Source organism: Cetorhinus maximus, unplaced genomic scaffold (genome assembly GCF_964194155.1).
Source record: "Cetorhinus maximus unplaced genomic scaffold, sCetMax3.hap1.1 HAP1_SCAFFOLD_699, whole genome shotgun sequence".
NCBI classification, from domain to species: domain Eukaryota; kingdom Metazoa; phylum Chordata; class Chondrichthyes; order Lamniformes; family Cetorhinidae; genus Cetorhinus; species Cetorhinus maximus.
This window is the reverse complement of record NW_027596641.1, coordinates 106,139-127,106: the sequence shown is the minus strand read 5'-3', so window position 1 is coordinate 127,106 and position 20,968 is coordinate 106,139. Positions and strand designations below refer to the sequence as shown.

Below are 20,968 nucleotides of genomic sequence, written 5' to 3'. Positions count from 1 at the left end.
TAGTTTGTTACACCAACTGGGTACATTATTTTTTCCGTAAGGTTACTCATATCTGTGAAACCCAAGAACCCCACTTGTTTCCGTGTAGGACCACCATGAAGGAGGCTCACTGTGGTTTGGGGAAGCTTTGGTTCAGTATAGAGTTTCTCCAAAGCAAGTTTCAGTCGGTCAGGTGTATGCAATAGCAGCAGGGGGGAGAAGGGAGCAGTGATTGTGATCGCGCTCACACTGTCTGGCTCAGGGCCGGCCTACCTGCTCCAGCTTGTATCGATTCATGGTCACACCAATCCAAATGTGCATCACTGTCATTTGACACTGGCTTACAGCTGAGAATATTTGTTGTTGCAGAGCTATTCTTTTTAAAAACCTGGGCTAGGATTTTCCAGTCCCGCCAGTGGCGGGCATCATCGCAGTGGGGGGGAGAAATTTGGAGAGCGGCCAAAAACCAATTGACTTTTGGCTGCTCTCCAGATTTTCCTGTCACACCCACAACAATGCCCGCCACTGGTGTGGCCAGAAAATCCCACCCCTGCAGTGGATTCTTCTGCCTGCCAGTATGTTGGTAAACAGCAGTGGGATACAGTTTAGTTTCTATGGTGATGTGGCTTTTTCAACAGTTTGAAAGTGAAGCACTGTGATTGACAGACATGGGAGCCAATGGCAGGGGTCTGGGGGAGGGGCAGTTGAAGGCAGGGGGCCATATGATGACATCTCCCGGAATATGCCCAGCTGGAGCTGGCATCCCTACCACCTCCCCTCCCTCCACTCCCAGTAGCAGGTTAGCAGGTGGGAGAGGTGTAAATTTGGGTGGCATGGCGGGGGACACTGTGTCCAATGCCTACCTGCTTCCACTGGAATTTTACCAGTGACAGGGTAGGTGTCAGGCAGCTACTTAAGGGTCTCCTCCTGCTGCCACTGATATTTTACCTTCGGCAGTAGGTGCCAATACCACATGGTGCTGGTTGTGTGTGCAGGAAGTGGGCCCCTCATTGTGCCCAGTGGAGGGCTCCCAAAAGGTGATTGCCTGGCAGCTGTTAAATCAAGTCATAGCTTCGCAAGCATGGAGAGGCAGGCTTGCCCATTTGGGGGCCAGTGGGGTGGAGGTGTGGTGTGGTGGCCGTGAACAATTCTGGCCATTGTGCCTTTAATCCGGTGATGGAAGTAAAATCAAAAGAGCAGTGAGTGAGATCAATAAAGCAAAGTACAACTTTGAAAATGAGCACTGTTAGTAATGGGATGAAATAGTAGCAGCAGTTTACGTTTATAAGTCACCTTTAGTGCAACAAAACATCATAGGGCACATCAGAACTAAGGGCCAGATTGGTGGTATTAAGTAATTTTTAAAAGAAACCATTCATGTGCAATCCTTTTGTTAAAAAAAAATTGGATTCACGACTCCAGGAGAATGCTAATGGAAGGATTTGATACAAATGTATTAACTCATTCATATACTACTCTTGCACAGTGCAAATTTCACCTCAGTAGCTGCTACAACCCAATATTAATTCAGGGCAGAACTTCAAACGGTGATTTAGTGTGCCATCGTGAATCATTTTACAGTAGAATCTCCTCACAATGCCCACCTCACCAAACAGAAGAAATGGGTTTTAATATTATTCAAGATAGTTATGACTTAATATTTCCTTTTGCCAACAGATGTTTGTGAGGCTGTTTGTTGATGAAAATCTTGACCGAATGGTTCCCATTTCGAAACAGCCCAAAGAAAAGATTCAAGCTATCATTGAGTCATGCAGCCGACAGTTCCCTGAATTTCAGGAGCGAGCCCGGAAGCGCATTCGCACTTACCTCAAGTCCTGCAGGCGAATGAAAAAAAACGGCATTGAACTGGTGAGAGACATTCAAAGTAAATCTAGATTTCAGTATGACCTGTTAGACTGGCCATTTACAAAACTGGAGTGATGTCAAAACAGTCTGTTTGCATCTTCCAACATGAATATATATTCAATGAGGTAATTCCTGATGGAATATTTAATTTCTAAGAGATTTATAATAAGTTTTTGACATTTGTATTTAAAGTACACCCTTGTCTCTCAAGGGGATACTTTGTTTTTCATTGTTCATCTAAAACGCATCAAACTCAGCTGGCATCACTCCTCTACATTAACTGGAGTCACAGATGTGATGGTGAACTTACTGTATGTGACAGAGTACTACAGACTGTCTGGGGAGTGGGTTCAGGTTTTAGGTAGTTGTTCAGAATGCCCAGATTATATCCATTTTATCTAGAGATAGTTGCTTTCTATTTTGATTTGAAAATAAAGTGTAGTCCCTAAGACTTGTACATGACAGGAATTTAATTTTGGTCAGCCTAACAAGAACCATCTTTGTACTTGCAAGGCTTTCCAAAATAGAAATTGAAAATGGGAAGTTGTCCATTGACGAACTTTTATTAAAAGTAACTTTAAAAATCAGAAATTAATTCTTATTTTGAATAACTTGACATTTGAGGGGAATTTTAACCCCCTTCTATCCCCTGCAACCTGGCAGGAACTAAAAAGGGAGGGACAGTTAAAATGAAGTGACAATCTTACTCACTGGCCTTTTGTCCCCAAGCCTGCTGACTGCTATTTTAAATTGTAGAGTCCAAGGACACCTGCCTGAAGGTGGTGAGGTCCTTATAGATTGTACTCCGATGAATAATCAGGGCCTGATTGCATTATTCCCCCAGGCCTATGCGCTTAAGTTTTTGTTCCTTCCCTGCCAGACCTTCATTTCTAGGAACAGGAGCCGGGCCCAGAAGATGCTGAACAAGGCAAGTTTTTAAAAATTTTCTTTGCACACCCTGTTTCAGGAATCAGGCAACAAGTTTACAGTTGAGAAAAGGTCTATTGCATAGGGTATCGAATTGCAGAAATGAAAAACACATGCAATATACTTAATGAGCCTACAATTATAAATTGAAAATCATTGTACTATGATGACAAAGCACTCCACCCAAGCAGTGTTAGAATGCAACTTGACTTCTGATTTGGTGAACCCTGATTCTACTAATTCAGAGAATCAAAAGAGATCAGGAGGAAAGGAATGATATCACAGAAAACATCATCCTGTCATTGATGTGATTTCCTGCAGTTAGTGAAACTAAAGACAAAATGTGGAAGTAGGGGAGGCTCATATAATAGTCAATTTTTCATCAGCTTATTGTTGGATGTTTTACCTGCTTTCCTCCTCTTCCCCATAGCTTGTTCCGACTCTATGAAAATCGTTCTACATTTTAATTCAAATTCAGTGGGGCAGATGCATGGCTGATTTGGTATGAATAAAAGCCTGATACTAATAATAAGAGATGTATACAGGATGTAAAGCTTGATTTTGACTGGGTGACATTTCTGACATAATTTGTCATATAATGTCATGTCAGTGCCCCTCAGCAACCAGCAAAGCATGTAGTGTTCAAAGTTTTTCTATTTGGTAGATTTGAGTGACTATAGATGAAACGTAATAAGTGAGCAACTTGCCAACATTGCAAGGAAAAATACTTTTTCCGTGGGAGCAGTATTGATACTAATGAAAACCTGATTTTGACGTATAGAGATTCAGTGGCAATAGACTGAAGGAAATTGGGGAGCTATGTGTATATGTACAGAGATGGGGCATGAGCTGTAGGATTGTATAGAGACAGTGGGGAGAGAAGTAGCTGGGGAGAGTTGATAACTGCAAAAGGAATAAAATTCACGCTGGCCTAATTTTTACTTAAACTCTTTCATGGGATGTGGATGCCACTGGCAAAGCCAGCGTTTGTTGCACATCCCTAATTGATACAACTGAGTGGCTTGCTAGGCCATTTCAGAGGGCAGTTAAGAGTCAACCAAATTGCTGTGGGTCTGGAGTCACAGGTAAAGATGGCAGGTATCCTTCCCTAAAGGACATTAGTGGACCAGATGGGTCTTTATGACAATCGATGATGATTACTGAGTCTAGCTTTCAGTTCCATATTTTTATTAATTGAATTCGAATTCCACTAACTACCAAAGTATTGGCCTGGACCTCTGGATTACTAGTCTAGTGACATTTCCACTACTCTACTCTCTCCCCCAGTGTAATACATAATTCAGTAACTGCAGAACGAGAGTACAGAAGCCTGTCTACACATCCAAATCATCGGTGTCATGGACAGAGCTTATGGCCAGAATTTTATGCTCACAGCCCCCCCCCCCCTCCCCCCGGGCAGGCTCTGAGGCAGGGGTTGGGAGGAGGAGCGTGAAATTGCATGGACGGGATTCTCTCTATGTTCCTGGCTGCCCCAACCTAGTAGTGGTTTTACAGTGGGCGGCCAGGGCCTCAGATGGGTAGCCCGCCTTGTCCAATTAAGGCCCTTAAGTGGCCACTTATGGGCCTTTTCCCACCCAGCTTCAATTTTTAGGCTGGCAAACAGAAGACAGCTCAGTGAGGCAAGACTGGAAATAAACTGAGCTCGATCTCGGGAGGGAAGTCGGGGGGGGACCCTTCTGACTGGGGGCGCACTCCCCTTAGGGCCTGGTGACCTCGAGCCTTCCCTCCTTCCCCAGCCTATCACCCGAGACCCCGATCAACCCTCTCGCAACCCCCCCAGATGTTGCCCACCCTCTCTGCCCCGGGACCCCTGCCACTTAGCTTTTCTCCGGGTCCCGGGACTTAGTTCCAGACAGTTCCCTGAAGTGCCTCTTCTGGCCACTGCAACGCTGTGCCTGGAAGGACTGGAGAGCTGCCAGCCAATTTGAGTGGCCGGCAGCTCTTTAAGTTGGGACTTGCTCCCAAGTGAGGGCAGAAGTCCCGCCTTATGCCAATCAATGCTCATCAGAGCGTAAAACGGCATTGGGGCTGTTGGAGTCGCCGGATATGTGTTGCCCGCCGACTCCTCGGATTGCAGAGGCCACGTCCCACCATCCTGAAAACTCAGGCCTATGAGTTTTATTGTTGTCCATGATCAAAGCTTTTAATGTGTGAGGTTAGTGTGTTTTCTTACCCTCAAGAATAGTTTGTCCCGTAAAGGATTCCAGGAGCAAGCTCTTTGTGAATTTAAAAATAAAGAAAGATTGCTTATTAGCACACACTTACCCCAGAGGTTTAAATGCAACATCTTACACACTATCACACACACAGTAGAGACAGATGAAGGGAAAAATGATATGATTGCAATCTGGAATTATTTCGGTCCCTTTCATGGAAGGCCTGTAGTTTCTTGGATGAATTTATGCTTTAGCTGGAGTGGAAGTCTTGTAAAAGTAGAGTATTCTCAATAAGCTATGAGACTTCTTGTTGTTGAATTGCCAGGAGGTCAACTGTCAGGTGAACTAGAGGTTGGCACATGCTGGAGGATAGCCGTTCTCCCATTTTCAAGTTTATAACTGTTTTACCTCAGCTGCGTATATGTCTTGCAGCTCATTCAATGGCTTAGATGGTGTTTCAGGTGGTATTTGTCAAGGTGTTTCTGATCAGACTAGCTTTTGCTGATATTTTAAAAAGATCAGGTAACAAACATGGAAGTCTTAACCAAGTGACCTGTGACTAGTCCAAAGTCCTCCTTCCAAAAAACATGGTGGATAGGCTGATAAACATCTTGTGTTGTAGCCTTTCACACTTTGAGAGTCTTGACAGCCAAGGTGTTTGGTTTTGGGATGAGGAGCCACCACAATACATGAAATCTCAATGAGATTCATTTGATGCTTGGCTAACACCCATAGAGTTTAGACGTCGATATGGTGAAGCAGAAAGACGAATCGGCTGTACATCATAGTCCTGTTTGACGGTTCATCCTTAACAAAGGGATGTGCGAATTTCATAAATGGCTGTAATTGTCCATATGTAATTAGGTATTGGCTTAAATTTCAGTTCTATCTGGAGCTAATACTGCCAAAGTCACATGATATGCTGCCACCATCTTAAAAGCTTTTGAGTTCACTTATAAACAAAATACAGCTTTAATATTTGTAATATGTTCACGCCTTTACTGAGCATTACACAGCTCCCTCCTTTGGGGGAAAACTGAATTTTATGATTTTTTTAAAATGGTTTCATTGTGAAGAAAAGAAACAATGGTGTGAAAACACAGGTCAACTGACCTGAGATGGAGCGCCATGACCTTGTAGGTGTCCCAAGGAGTAGGACAAGGGGGAGAATAGGGAGTGCGTCCAAACCAGGGATGGGGACAGGGAGAGGCCCCAAAAGGTAGACCCAAGTAAGGGATGAGGACAGGGGAAATGAATAGGTTCCCTTAAATGAAGCTAAAGAAAGGAGCAAAGTAGTAGGCTCTAAATTAAAGAAAGAGCTGCAGGGAGCAGACTTTGAGTCAAGTGGGCATGAGAGGAATCCTGAAGATCCCAGAAGGCAGCTGAAGGGTGGTGACCCCATGCTGTGGACCACTGGGGCGAAGCCACACCTTTGGAGCAGTGGTGTTCTGCTTGGCATGGCCAAAGATCTGAGATTGTGTGTGGAAAGCAAAGGTTGAGTGTACCCTGAAATTAGGGGAAAAGAATCTCAGAAGGTGAAATTGAAACCCTGAGAGGTGAATCATTGTTGAAGACATTGGAGTGGGAGCAACATTTGAAGAGAATTCCAAGGCGAGTGTTATGATGCGGCAGGTGATGTGTGCCAGGCAGATCAATTTCACAAAGGAAACTTGATAGTGCTAGCACAATGGTTTCACAATTTGTATTTATTTCGAGATGCGTGCACTGAATTCAGAAGTAATAAGTCCACCAAGACTTTTCGAGATTTTAAACAGATCCAGCAAATTAATACAATCCTCTGGACAGTGGAATTCCAAATGACTTTTCTCCAGCTTTAGTTTCGGTAGATAGCAGAGTTATGCACAAATACTGGAGGATCCATTAAGGCTATTTCACACACTTCTGTTAGATCTTGCAATGCCTTCTTCTGACACAGATCATTCTCCTTTCTTTATGTTTTTCTCATCTTAATATGTAAATTCTGTTGTTTCATATGCCTTTGAAACTGTATCTCCCTCATAATATAAAAACTTTCATGTTGTCACTATACATTGTCAATGACCCTTGAGAAAAACAAACACATTCCTTGGTCTTGCTTATCTGGCTAGTTGTAAAGCAGACTGAAATCCTTTGAAATCCAAATCTCCTTTCATCTCCATCTCCTTTCATCTATCTAAAAATGCAAATTCCCTTCACACCTTACATGATAAGCCAGCATCCATGGTTACTCATTAGCATGTCAAGCACCTAGCTTCTTTTGATGAGTTAAAGCTTGCAGTCTGCTTGACGACAAATCACACACAGACAGACCCATTGAACTATACTTATCCCCATAAACCCACTTTACAACAAACCAGAAAAATATTATGAAAATTATTATACTTTCATGACAGTGAGATCTTCAAATGTGGAGATCAGAAACCTTTGTGAGGAAGACAAAGTTTCAGTGAGATTGGTTGGTTCACAATGTGACATTGGTTGTTGAAAAATCCATGGAATCTAGTTTGGTCACATATGTCATCTATTACGTAGTTTATAAAAATGAATTCAAGGGATGTGGGCTTTGCTGGCTAGGCCTGTGTTTATTTTCCATCCCCTGATTGTCCTTGAGAAGGTGGTGGTGAGCTGCCTTCTTGAACCACTGCAGCCCATGTGATGTAAGTACACCCACAGTGCTGTTAGGGAGGGAGTGCCAGGATTTTGACCCAGCGACAATGAACGAACAGTGATATATTTCCAAGTCAGGATGGTGAGTGGCTTGGAGGGGAACTTCGGGGTGATGGTGTTCCAATGTATCTGCTGCCCTTGTCCTTCTGGATGGTTGTAGTCATGGGTTTGGAAGGTGATGTCTAAGGACTCTTGGTGAGTTCCTGCAGTGCATCTTGTAGATAGTACACACTGTTGCTACTCTGTATCAGTGGTGGAAGGAATGAATGTTTGTGGATGGGATGCCAATTAGGCAGGCTGCTTTGTCCTGGATGGTGTCAAGCTTCTTGAGTGTTGTTGGAGCTGCACTCATCCAGGCAAGGGGAGAGCATTCCTTCACCCTCCTGACTTGTGCCTTGTAGATTGTGAGAGGATTTGGGAAGTCAGAAAGTGAGTTACTGGTCGCAGGAGTCCTAGCCTCTAACCTGCTCTTGTAGCCACAGTATTTATATGGCTAGTCCAGTTCAGTTTCTGGTCAATGGTAAACTCCAGGATGTTGATAGTGAGGGATTCAGTGATGGTAATGCCATTGAATGTCAAGGGGTGATGGTTAGATTCTTTCCTGTTGGTGATGGTCATTGCCTGGCAATTGTGCCGCGAAAGTTACCTGCCACTTGTCTGACCAAGCCTGGACGTTGTCCAGGTCTTGCTGCATTTGGACATGGACTGCTTCAGTATCTGTGGAGTCACGAATGGTGCTGAACATTGGTCAGTCATCAGTGAACATCTCCACATCTGACCTTATGATGGAGGGAAAGTCATTGATGAAGCAGCTGAAGATGGTTGGACCTAGGACATTATCCTGAGGAACTCCTGCAGTGATGTCCTGGAGCTGAGATGAATGACCTCCAACAACCACAATCATCTTCTTCTGCGCTAGGTATGACTCCAACCAGTGGAGAGTTTTCTCCCTGATTCCCATTGACTTCAGTATTGCTAGGGCTCCTTGATGCCACACTCAGTCAAATACTGCCTTGATGTCGAGGGCAGTCACTCTCCCTCACCTCTGGAGTTCAGCACTTTTGTCCATGTTTGAACCAAGGCTGTAATGAGGTCAGGAGCTGAGTGGCCCTGGCAGAACCCATAATGAGAACCAGTGGAGCTGGCTATTGCTAAGCAAGTGCTGCTTGATAACACTGTTGATTACACCTTCCATCACTTTACTGATGATCGAGAGTAGACTGATGGAGTGGTAATTGGTCGGGTTGGATTTGTCCCACTTTTTGTGTATGGGACATACCTGGGCAATTTTCCACATTGCTGGGTAGATGCCAGTGTTGTGACTGTACTGTGGTGTGGTCAGCCCACCTGTTAATTCACATGAACCTTGTATTTACCCTAAATGTTAGAGTATAAGATTGGTATTGTAAATTGTTGTATCTTTCTGAACTTGTATAGTAAATTTTATTTTTGTTTCGTCAAAACCCGTGTAATGCTGTTGCTTTATTCAATTAGTAAGCATCTTGAATCTCCAACTTTATCCACTCTAAATAAAATATTATTGGTCCCTAACCGGATCTCCCCCCCACATCCTGGGGTCTGGCCAAGGATCATAAGATCTGGATGACTTTATGCTTAAGCTGGAGTGGAGATCTTGTAAAAACAGAGAAGAAGCTGCGATGCTTCTTCTGGTTTAATTGCCAGGAGGTCAGCTCTCAGGTTAACTGGAAGTTGGATCAGGTTTGGGGTGAATCATTCTCCCACTTTCAAGGTACAGCTGTTCTACCTTGGCTACATAGTTGGCTTGCAACTGACTCGATGGCTTAGATGACATTTCAGATGGTATCTGTCATGGTATTTCTACTCAGACAAGCTTCTGCTGGTATTTTGAAAAGAACAGATAACAAACATGGCTGTCTTAACCATGTGACCTGTGATGAGTCCAAAGACCACCTTCCAAAAAGGTGGTGGTTAGGCTGTTAAATATCCTGTGTTGTAACCTTTCACACTGAGAGTTTTGACAACCAAGGTCTTTGTGTTTGGAAGGAGGAGCTACTACAATACGATGAAAGGTCAATGAGTTCCATTTCATATTGGGCTAACACCCATTGAGTTTCAATGTCTCTATTGTCCATGGTGAAGCAGAAAGATGAATCAGCTGGTATATCATAGTCCTATTTTTTGATGGTTCAGCCTTAACAAAGGGATGTGTGAATCTCACAAGTGGCTGTGATTTTCCATATGTAATTAGGTATTTGCCTAAGTTTCAGGTCTGTCTGGAGCTAATACTGCCAAAGTCCCATGATAAGCTGCCACCATATTAAAAGCTTTTGTGTCCACTTTTAAGAAAAATACAACTTTAAAATTTGTAATATCTTCATGCCTATACTGGGCATGACACTGGTGAGACCTACACTTGACCAAAAAGCCTGAGTCCTGATGTCTGTAGAAAGTATATAGCCTAGAGTCCACACCATATACAAGAACATCAATGAGAGACTGGCTTTACATCTTCTGAGGCTCTGATGCAGCAGCTATTTTGGGGACTTCTTCATGGTCAGCAGATATAGTCATTTCATTTGGATCTGTTGAAGCTTTCTGTATAAAGAATTTAGATCTGAGACTTAAGCACTGAAAGATTGTTCCACTTGGTCTGAATAAATGTGTACCGCTGCAAGTGATTACGATATCACTGGCAGCCATAATGAACCTGAGTCAATTTCTTTAAATTAAAAAATAATGGTGAAAATGATGAAATCCTATCAAAATTTCCCTATATATAGGACAATGCAGGATCACTCGGTTGCACTGACTGCATAAATTGCATTTTAATTACTCAGGATTATGCATTTTTTTAACTACGGTTTTGGGAATCTCATTCTGCAAGTGTCTCCATTTATAATTAGGACATAATTCAAATTCTCTTTTTAGTACTTGGATTCTAGAATTTTCCAAAGTTTTATTGGTGTTTTATGAATTGTGTTTTGTGATTCTGTCTATCTTCTGTGAAAACTACATATTCAGTTCCCTATCTTAAACTGGAAATTTCTAATTACTTTTTAAAATAATTGAAATCAAAAACTATTAAATAGAATCTTATTCGTGTTTTTTAAAACCTTTATTTCAAGAAGATCCTCTAATGCAAAGAGGGGATTGAGACCAATCTACTCCAGTTCTCCATTTATTACCAGGATTATTTTTGAGTAAATGTTAAAAAACAACTAAAACTCTTTTCTTCGTTTTTCTAAACTCCATCTATTCTTAAGATGGAGTTTAAAGCTTAATTAAAATCCAAATAAAGTATGAGATAGTACTGTACAAAGCAATTAACCCTTCCATTGGAATTTAAAAATATAGTTCTCTTTTTCTCCTGGAACTTTATGTAACTGTAGTGAGCACCTCAGGGAAATGTTTTTCTATTGTTTTAATGTCCTTTTTGCCAATTTCCCAATTTGATGAACCTATAGTTAATCAGGAAGCAAGCATTTAAATCAAGATATGGGATCAACAGGTTATTGTAATAAATTTTAAAGAATGTTAAAAGAAAATCTCTCTTATCTTCTATATTCAAAAAATGAGGTAGTGGATTTAGCATTGAGCAGTAAGCTTGTTACTGAATTTTGTAGCGATTTTGCCTGATGGTAATATGATCGTTTCATCTACCATCTGTCATGCGTGTGACTTTGGGTTACGGCTGCTGATGATTGGTGGAAAACTCCATTTTTTAAATACCATTATGATGATTATTGTTATTGATTATGATAAGCCTGTATAAAACACTGGTTCAGCCTCAACTGGAGTATTCTGAGCAGCACACTTTAGGAAGAACGTGAAGGCTTTACAGAAAGTGCAGAAAAGATTCACAAGAATGGTTTCAGGGATGAGGAACATCAGTTATCTGGACAGATTGGAGTAACTAGAGCTTCTTTGGGGAAGAGAATATTAAGAGGAGATTTAATAGAGGTGTTCAAAATCAAGAGGGGCCTGAACACAGTGGATAGGAAGAAACTATTTCCATTGGCAGAAGGGTCAAGAATCAGGGGACACTGATTTAAAGTGATTGGAAAAAGAAGCAACAACAACATGAGGAAAAGCTTTCTTATGCAGCAGGTGGTTAGGATCTGGAATGCACTGCCTTAAAGTGTGGTGGATAGAGTTTCAATTGAGGCTTCAAAAGAGAATGGGGTAATTACCTGAGGAGAAAAAAGTTGCAGCGCTAATGGAAAAGGTAGGCAAATAGGACTAGGTGAATTGCTGTTGTAGAGACCTGGCATAGACATGGTGGGCTAAGTGACCTCCTCTGATGTAACTATTCTTTGATTGGTGTTAAGACCACAAATAAAGATTTCCTGCAGACCACAGTTTGAATTTTAAAAAGACTCCAGATTGGTTCTGTCTCACTGAGGCCAGGGCACGATTCATATTAATGGAAGACACATTCCAAAATTCCCCTTGATTTTGATTAGTTGTACAGCACTGGAAAAAAATGGGGATCATGGCAGAAGACTCAGAATATAGGCCCCCAAATATCTATGGATCCTGCCCCTTTCAAGTCTCTAAACACCAAGATCAACATTACGATTAAGCCACCAGTAGGTGCACTGGTCCCTTTTCACTTATACTTGGCCTATTCACAGGAATGTTGATCTTGTCCTGTGGAGATGTCAAGAGGCAAATGTTAGTTAAGACTGAGATTAAACTTGGTCTGATTCAAACATTGATGTTGAAGTCAGTGCTATATGAATGCTGTAAATCTTATGTAACCAATAGCAACCCAAAAGTAAATCCATTGCATTTCCATGGGCAGCTGTTGCCAGCAGCATAAGATCCTAGCATTTGGAGCCAGCAACATTAATAGGACAGTATAAAAGCAGATAAAATTGTCTGGGAGCCCTAACTGAAGAACTGCAATCAGGCATTTTAATCATTTTAATTAAGTCTGTATGATATTGAGAGGTTATATACTTAGAACCAGTGCCTGAATATGTAAAAAAATTCTCATGATTAGCTCCTTTAACATTTTGGTCGACCTTGCCAAATTTAATAGAAAATAACAAATAAAAGTGTAAAAGGAGCAACATTGTGCTAAAATCAGTTTGCAATTCAAACAAGGGTAATTGCACCTTCTTTTGTCCATTTATCCTCCCCTTCCCTTTTTTATTTCTGTCTTTAGGCGTCTCGCCTACATGCCTCCTCTTTCAGACAGGAGGACAGGGAAGAGGGAGCCTCCAATTTCTTCATGACTACTGTCGCTGGTGCAGCTCCTTCTTCAACCAACAGGAAGCGTGCTTGCTGGAGGGTGAGACGGACATCTGGTTTTTCTACCTCTGAGGTGAGACGCTGCGTTTCGCGGGGCGCCCCACCCAGAGTCCCCACTAAAAAATTCTGAAAGTAATCTTGTGTAAAATTGGTGAGTGCAAGTTTCAGAACTCCCTGGAACTCATACTTGCTGCTGCACAAGTGAAAAGCAAACATATTATCAACAACAAGTGTTGTGTTGGAACAATGTCCATTCATTGTTCTCATGTCTCCCTCCCCCTCCAGTTAGAACCATCACTGGCATTGCCGGTCTTTCTCCTGCTGTTGTAGAGTGGGATCCTGGCTGTAAACTGACAGTCTGAGTATCAGTTGAGGCCAGGAGGACATGGTAGACTAGGCCTCCCCTGTTGCGTCTAATACATGTCTGTCATACTTCAAAGTATTGAAGTGTGATAAAAAACGAATGAAAGCTGTTGTTTCCTGACATTTTTCTGACCTTGATAATCTGGCCCCCAAATGGAAGGGCAAGGGAATTATAAACAGCTGCCAATCTAGAGAAGCATTCCTCAGCAAGTAGCCATAAAAGTGCAGATTAAATACATTTTTACATTAGCAGTTTAATATCACAATCCATGGTATTCCAGATCCCCATCTACCTCGAACAGCACCACTTTGACCAGTTTGTATTAGTTAATGTTTGTATGCTCAGAAGCACACTGGAAATAAAATAGTATAGCTTGAAGATCAGAGGCAAAAATATAGATTGATATATTCTTCCAGAAGGGACATGTATTGTGGCAGAGGTGCTTATTCTAAATTAGCATAAGGATAGTAAGAATTGACAGTAAGTTCTACAGAAGTTTGTTGGTGTCTGCCTGTCTATCTGCCTGCCTATCTCTAGTGTGTATATGTGTGCAACCATAGCAGTTTTTATTCTCGAGCCAAATAAATATGGATTCCAGGGGTGTGACATTTCCCAACTGGGATTTTTACCTTTGCATGGATTAATTTGGCCCTTTTATCCCATTGGAATCCTTATCAACAGAAACAACTTATATTTATATAGCAGCTTTTAACATAATGAAATGTCTGAGGAGCATTATAAAACAAAGTATGGCACCGAGCCACATAAGGAGATATTAGGTGGATGACCAAAAACTTCGTCGAAGAGCTAGGTTTTAAGAAGTCTCTTAAACGAGGAAAGCGAGGTAGGGTGGAGGAGAGGTGTAGGGAGGGAATTCCAGAGCTTGAAGTCTAGGCAACTGAAGGCACAGCCACCAGTGGTGGAGCAATTATAATTGGGAATGCACAAGAGGCCAGAATTAGAGGAGTGCAGATAGCTTAGAGGATCATGGGGTTGGAGAAAATTACGGATATAGAGAGGAGCAAGGCCATGGAGGGATTTGAAAACAAGGATGAGAATTTTAAAATCAAGACATTGCTTGACCAGGAGCCAGTGTAGATCAGTGAGCACAGGCGTAATCGGGAAAAGGGATTTGGTGCATGTTAAAACACAGATAGAAAATGTTTGGATGACCTCAGCTTACGGAGGGTAGAATGTGGAATCTGGAAGTAATGAAGGCAAGCCACAAATAAAAGGTATTACGGAAGGATAAAGGAGATGAACTTAGCGTAAACACCAACAGTTGAATCAGAAACGTTACTCTCCCAGAACCAATTAAAGCAGCACTAATACAAAAATATGGTAGGCATATCTGTGTGATAGAAATTTGCCCAGATTTTGTTCTGAGAGGTGAAGGAACAACTTTCATCATTCACCTCACATACAGTTGCACAATAGCTTTTTGCTGGTTTAGGATTCCTACTAATCCTGCGTCTGACCTAGTGCAGTGCCCACAATAGGGGATCTGTGGTGTCTGTGAATGGGTCAAACAACAGGGAAGCACTTTAACCATGTGATCCACGTTGGGGCCAACCATATAACGAAGTGTAGGCAAGCGATCCTGTTTGGAGATTATTAGGAATTAGGAGCTAAATTAAAGACGGGACTTCAAGGGTTACAATCTCTTGATTATTACCAATGACATGTGCAAGTTGCCATGGGGTCAAGCACATTACACAGGCAAACACATGGCTGAAGGTATGGTGTGGGAAAGGAAGGTTCCATTTCATGGGGCACTAGCACCAATACTGGGACAAGAAAGAAACTGTACCATTAAAATGAGCTCTACCTCAACCGGGCTGGGACTAGGGTTCCAGCGAGGAGGATAAATAGGATGATCACAAGAACTTTAAGCTGGTAAATGCAGGGAGGCCTCAGGTGGAAAAGGTAGTATAAATAATAGTTTGAAAACAAACAGAAAGGAAGAGGGTAGAGTAATTGTCATAAGTTGTGCTTTAGGCACTGCAGATAAATAAAAAACTGGGAGTTACAAAGCAGTTAAAACAAGGTAGAGAAATAAACATGTGAGTAACACTTCACAGCAGAAGGACGGATTAGGGTGTGTGATCCAAATAAGCATTTTTTTGTACAAATGCACAGAGTGTAAGGAACAAATTGAATGAATTGCAGAAACAAATTCACCTTGGAGGGTATAACATGGTAGCATGAGATATGGCGGCAAGACAGTCTGGACTGAGAACCAAATATACCAGGGTATAACATCTACAGGAAAAATAGGGAACATGGTAGAGGAAGAAGAGTAGATTTCGCTTCAATCATAAGAAAGGATTTTTTTTTAATATTCGTTCATGGGATGTGGGTGTTGCTGGTTAGACCAGCATTTATTGCCCTTGAGACTTTGGTGGTGAGCTGTCTTCTTGAGCTGCTGCAGTCCACATGTTGGGCTAGGCCATTTCAGAGGGCATTTATGAGTCAAACATACTGCTGTGGGTCTGGAGTCACATGTCAGCCAAATAAGTTCAGCAGATTTCCTTCCTGAAAGGACATTAGTATATTAGGAGAGCCGTATGGGTTTTTACAACAATTGACAATGGTCATCATTGGACTTTTAATTCCAGACTTTTATTGAATTCAAATTCCATCATCTGCCATAGTGGTATTTGAACCTGGGTGTGTCCCCCCCCTCCCCCCCAATATAAGCAGGCTGTGGAGATTTTGAGCAGAATTGAGGAATAGAAATGGATTTAAGACTGTGGTGGAAGTTGTGTATAGATCCCCGGTAACAGCTGTGAAGTGGTGGATTACACAAATGCATTGACAAGCATGTAGTAAAGGTGGAATGATTTTAATAGGGAATTTCAACTTTCATATAGATTGGGATAAGCAGACTGGCATATGTCATAAAGGTAGTGAATTTCTTGAGAGCATCCAGGATAACTTTCTGCAACGGTGCATCCTAGAACCAACAAGGGTGCATGCCATATTAGATTTAAGTAATAAGTAATGAGACAGATTTAGTTAACAACCTAATGGTGCAAGAACATTTATCTAACAGCAATATAATATGATTGAGTTTAGTATTTGAAAGGGAGAAACGCAAAATAATTACTAAGATTCTAGACTTAAGTAAGGCTGACTTCAGTGCAATGAGACAGAGATTGTCCACAGTTAATGGGCAAATCTGCTAATGGTAAAATGGCAGACTGCAGTGGGGGTGTTCAAAAATAATTTAATGTGATACAGAACCAATTTATAACCCTAATTGCCAAGAGCTCTACTTGCCCCAAAAAAGAGCCATGTGTAACTAAAGAGGTAAGAAACAATATAGAACAAAAAGTAAAAGCATACGAAAATGTAAAATATAGCACAGATCTTGGCAAATGGGAGAGGTACAAATAACTGCAATGGGTGACAAAATGGATAGTAAAAGCTACAAAAAGGGAGTATGAAAAGAAACATGCAACAGATATCAAAACCAACACAAATAATTATATTAGGGGAAAGTGGGGGGATCAGAAGTAACTTGGGTCACCTTGAAAATTGATAACGTTGACATTGTTAATGAAAATAAGAAATTGGAGAATATGTTGAACAATTACTTTGCATCAGTATTCACAGTGGAGGAAGAGGTTAGCGTGCCACATATCCCAAGGCAACTAATAGTGATTCAGGGACAGGGACTCACTAAAATTAATGTAAGAAAAATCACAGTAATGAAGAAAATAATGGCACTAAAGAGTGCCAAATCCCCAGGACCAGATGGTTTCCATCCCAATGTTTTAAGGAAGTAGCTAGCTGTTTTGTAGCCATTTTAAGGAAGTGATGGCTATATGGGAAATAAGTAGCTATCCAATGGACAGCTTTAACCCAATGGACACTTGGGTTAACCTTCTGAGTTTGAGGCTGAGGCTGTGAAGAGCTCTGGACTGTCCTGAGGATACAATAGCATGCCACATAAATACAAATCTTTCTGATCTCAATAATAGAGATTATTTAGATCAGAAAGTAGTCATTAACTAATACCAAGCTTGAGTGTTAACAATAGGAAGAAAGGATAGTGGTAAGAAGTTACACAGCTATAAGTCCTGAGAAAGAACAAATTAGAGTAGGATACTGTATAATGAGACAAAAACAAAAATTGCTGGAAAAACTCAGCAGGTCTGACAGCAACTGTGGAGAGAAAGGCAGAGTTAACGTTTCGAGTCCGTATGAAGAGGTGCGTTCTGTAGAAGAGTGATATGGACTCGAAACATTAACTCTGTCCACAGATGCTGTCAGACCTGCTGATTTTTCCAGCAATTTTTTCTTTTGTTTCAGATTTCCAGCATCCGCAGAATTTTGCTTTTATCACTTTTATAATGAGTTTTGATTTGAACTAAGGATGCATGAACGGGCAGGATGAAGATGTAGAATGGTATATTTACATCTTCTGAGAAATAAAAGAGCAACGTTCAGAGGAGCATGAGCAGTAGTACTAAAATAATGAAGTGTCAAAGTAAAATGCAACATAAAGAGATAGCTTAGGGACTAAAGGTGAGGTTGTCTATCAGGTATTAAGTTATGCTTGTACTCTGTTCAACAGTTTTTGGACAAGTATCCCCAGATTTGGAAGCAGTAATATGGTTTTTATAGGGTATTGAGTTGTTGAAGAGAGCAAAAGGAGTAAACTAAAGTTGTAGGAGACAGTTTTAATAGTGAAGAAGATAGGAAAGAATTTATACTTGTATGGCACTTTTCCTGTGAAATGTAGCAACTATTGCATATAGAGAAAAATGGTAGCCACTTTACACACCATAAAATAAGCTGTTTTTTTTTTTAATGTTGGTTGAGGAATGAATGTTGACCAGGATAACTGCTACTTTTCTTCAAATAGTGTCATAGTACCTTTCTGCATTCAGCAGAGATGACAGAACATACCTCAGTTTAACATCTCATCCAAAAGACAGCACCTGTACCAGTGTGGTATTCTCTCAATACTGCAATGGAGTGTTAACCTAGATTGTGTCCATTTTTTTTATTCGCTCATAGGATGTATGAGAGTATTCCATCACACTCCTCCTGACTTGAGCCATGTAGATGGTGGACAGGCTTTGGGGAGTCAGGAGGTGAGTTACTTGCTGCAGGATTCCTGGCCTCTGACCTGCTCTTGTAGCCACAGTATTTACATGGCTAGTCCAGTTCAGTTCCTGGTCAATGGTAACTCCCAGGATGTTGATAGTGGGGGATTCAGTGACGTGGGCTAGGTGAGCATTTATTGCCCATCCCTAATTGCTCTTGAGAAGGTGGTGGTGAGCTGCCTTCTTGAACCACTGCAGTCCATCTGCTGTAGGTACACCCATAGTGCTGCTAGGGAGGGAGTTCCAGGATTTTGACCCAGCGGCAGTGAAGGAACGGCGATATATTTCCAAGTCAGGATGGTTAGTGGCTTGGAGGGGAACTTCCAGGTGGTGGTGTTCCCATGCATTTGCTGCCCTTGTCCTTCTACATGTTAGCTGTCATGGGTTTGGAAGGTGCTATCCAAGGAGCCTTGGTGAGTTCCTGCAGGGCATCATGCAGATGGTACACACTGCTGCCATTGTGCCTCAATGGTGGAGGGAGTGAATGTTTATGGAGGGGGTGCCAATCAAGCGGGCTGCTTTGTCCTGATGGTGTCAAGCTTCTTGAGTGTTATTGGAGCTGCACTCATCCAGGCAAGTGGAGAGTATTCCATCACACTCCTGACTTGAACCTTGTAGATGGTGGACAGGCTTTAGGGAGTCAGGAGGTGAGTTACTCACTGCAGGATTCCTAGCCTCTGACCAGCTCTTGTAGCCACAGTATTTATATGGCTAGTTCAGTTTCTGGTCAATGGTAACTCCCAGGATGTTGATAGTGGGGGATTCAGTGGTGTTAATGCTATTGAATGTCAAGGGCCATTAGTTAGATTCTCTCTTGTTAGAGATGGTCATTACCGGGCACTTGTGTGGAGTGAATGTAACTTGCCACTTGTCAGGCTAAGCCTGGATATTGTCCAGGTCTTGCTGCATTTGAACATGGGCTGCTTCAGTATCTGAGGAGTCGCGAATTGTGCTGAACATTGTTCAATCATCAGTGAACATCCCCACTTCTGACCTTATGATGGAGGGAAAGTCATTGATGGAGCAGCTGAAGATGATTGAGCCGAGGGCACTACTCTGAGGAACTCCTGCAGTGATGTCCTGGGACTGAGATGATTGACCTCAAACAACCACAACCATCTTCCTTTGTGCTAGGTATGACTCCAACCAGTGGAGAATTTCCCCCCTGATTCCCATTTACTCCAGTTTTGCTAGGGCTCCTTGATGCCACACTGTCAAATGCTGCCTTGATGTCAAGGGCAGTCACTCTCACCTCACCTCTGCAGTTCAGCTCTTTTGTCCAAGTTTGAACCAAGGCTGTAATGAGGCCAGGGGCTGAGTGACCCTGGCAGAGTCCAAACTGAGTATCAGTGAGCAGGTTATTGCTAAGCAAGTGCCGCTTGATAGCACTGTTGATGACCCCTTCCATCACTTTCCTGATGATCGAGAGTAGACTGATGGGCTGGTATTTGGCCAGGTTGGATTTGTCCTGATTTTTGTGTACATGACATGCCTGAGCAAGTTTCCACATTGCCAGGTAGATGCCCGTGTTGTAGCTGCACTGGAACAGCTTGGCTAGAGGCATGGCAACTGTTGCCGGAACATTGTCAGGGTTTATAGCCTTTGCAGTATCCAGTGCCTTCAGTCGTTTCTTGATATCACGTGGAATGAATCTAATTGTCTGAAGACTGGCACCTGTAATGGAATATAGCCTAAATTCACAATCTTCAGTCTTAAGGATGAGAATGCTACCACTGAGCCAAGGCAGCTGTGTTTGTACAGGAGTTTCATTTGAGACTGAAAAGATTCTGTGCATCTCATAGTTCCGGTCTGAAAATGAGAACTAGGTGTAGCTCATCTGTCATCTGTCTAGGCCAGAATTGGTTCAGCTCCTGTTAAGAAAAGGGAGAATAAAAATATAAATCTTAAAAATAAATATAAGGAACATAGGGCAGAATACTGATACTACAGTATTACAGCTTTACTTCCTACTTGCAGTGCCATGTCTCTGTCTTTTTCAATCCCCATCCAACATACATCATTCTCTTGTTTAGAGAATAAGTGCCTACAACTGCAACTTGTATTTATATAGCATCTTTAATGTACTAAAACTTCCCAAGGTGCTTCACAGAGTTATTATCAAACCAAATATGACGCTGAGCCAAATAGGAAGATACTAGGGCAGATGACCAAAATCTTTGTCAAGGAGGTATATTTAAAAGGAAGAGAGGAACAGAAGTGAAGAGGTTTAGGGATGGAATTCCTGAGCTTAGGGCCCAGGCAGCTGAAGGCACAGCCTTCAGTGGCGGACCAATTAAAATTGGGGTGCTCAAGAGGCCAGAATTAGAGAAGCATAAATATCTTGATGGATTGTGGGCCAGAGGAAATTATAGATATAGGGAAGGACAAGGTTATTGATGAATTTGAAAACAAGCATGAGTCCTGTAAAGTCAAGGCATTGCTTAATGGGAGCAGATGCAAATCAATGGTCAAAGGTGAATGGGATTTGGTGTGAGTTAGGACACGGGGAATCAAAGTTTTGGATGACCTCAAATTTATGGAGGGTAGAACATGGTAAAACAGCAAATCATATTGACCTGCACTTCAATTTTCCTTACTTATTGCGAGAAAGGATCTTCTGCTTGCTTGATGTC

The 20,968-nt window shown here is 41.9% G+C and overlaps 1 protein-coding gene across 1 annotated transcript in view; it reads left to right on the top strand.

The window, feature by feature from the left end:
* Positions 1-20,968, top strand: part of LOC144674562 (nucleolar protein 4-like) — a 116,552-nt gene that overhangs the window by 52,948 nt on the left and 42,636 nt on the right. The window contains exons 4-5 of the mRNA XM_078535851.1: positions 1,657-1,848; positions 12,769-12,927. Of these exons, the coding sequence (XP_078391977.1) occupies positions 1,657-1,848; positions 12,769-12,927 (351 nt within the window). The remainder of the gene's footprint in view (positions 1-1,656; positions 1,849-12,768; positions 12,928-20,968) is intronic.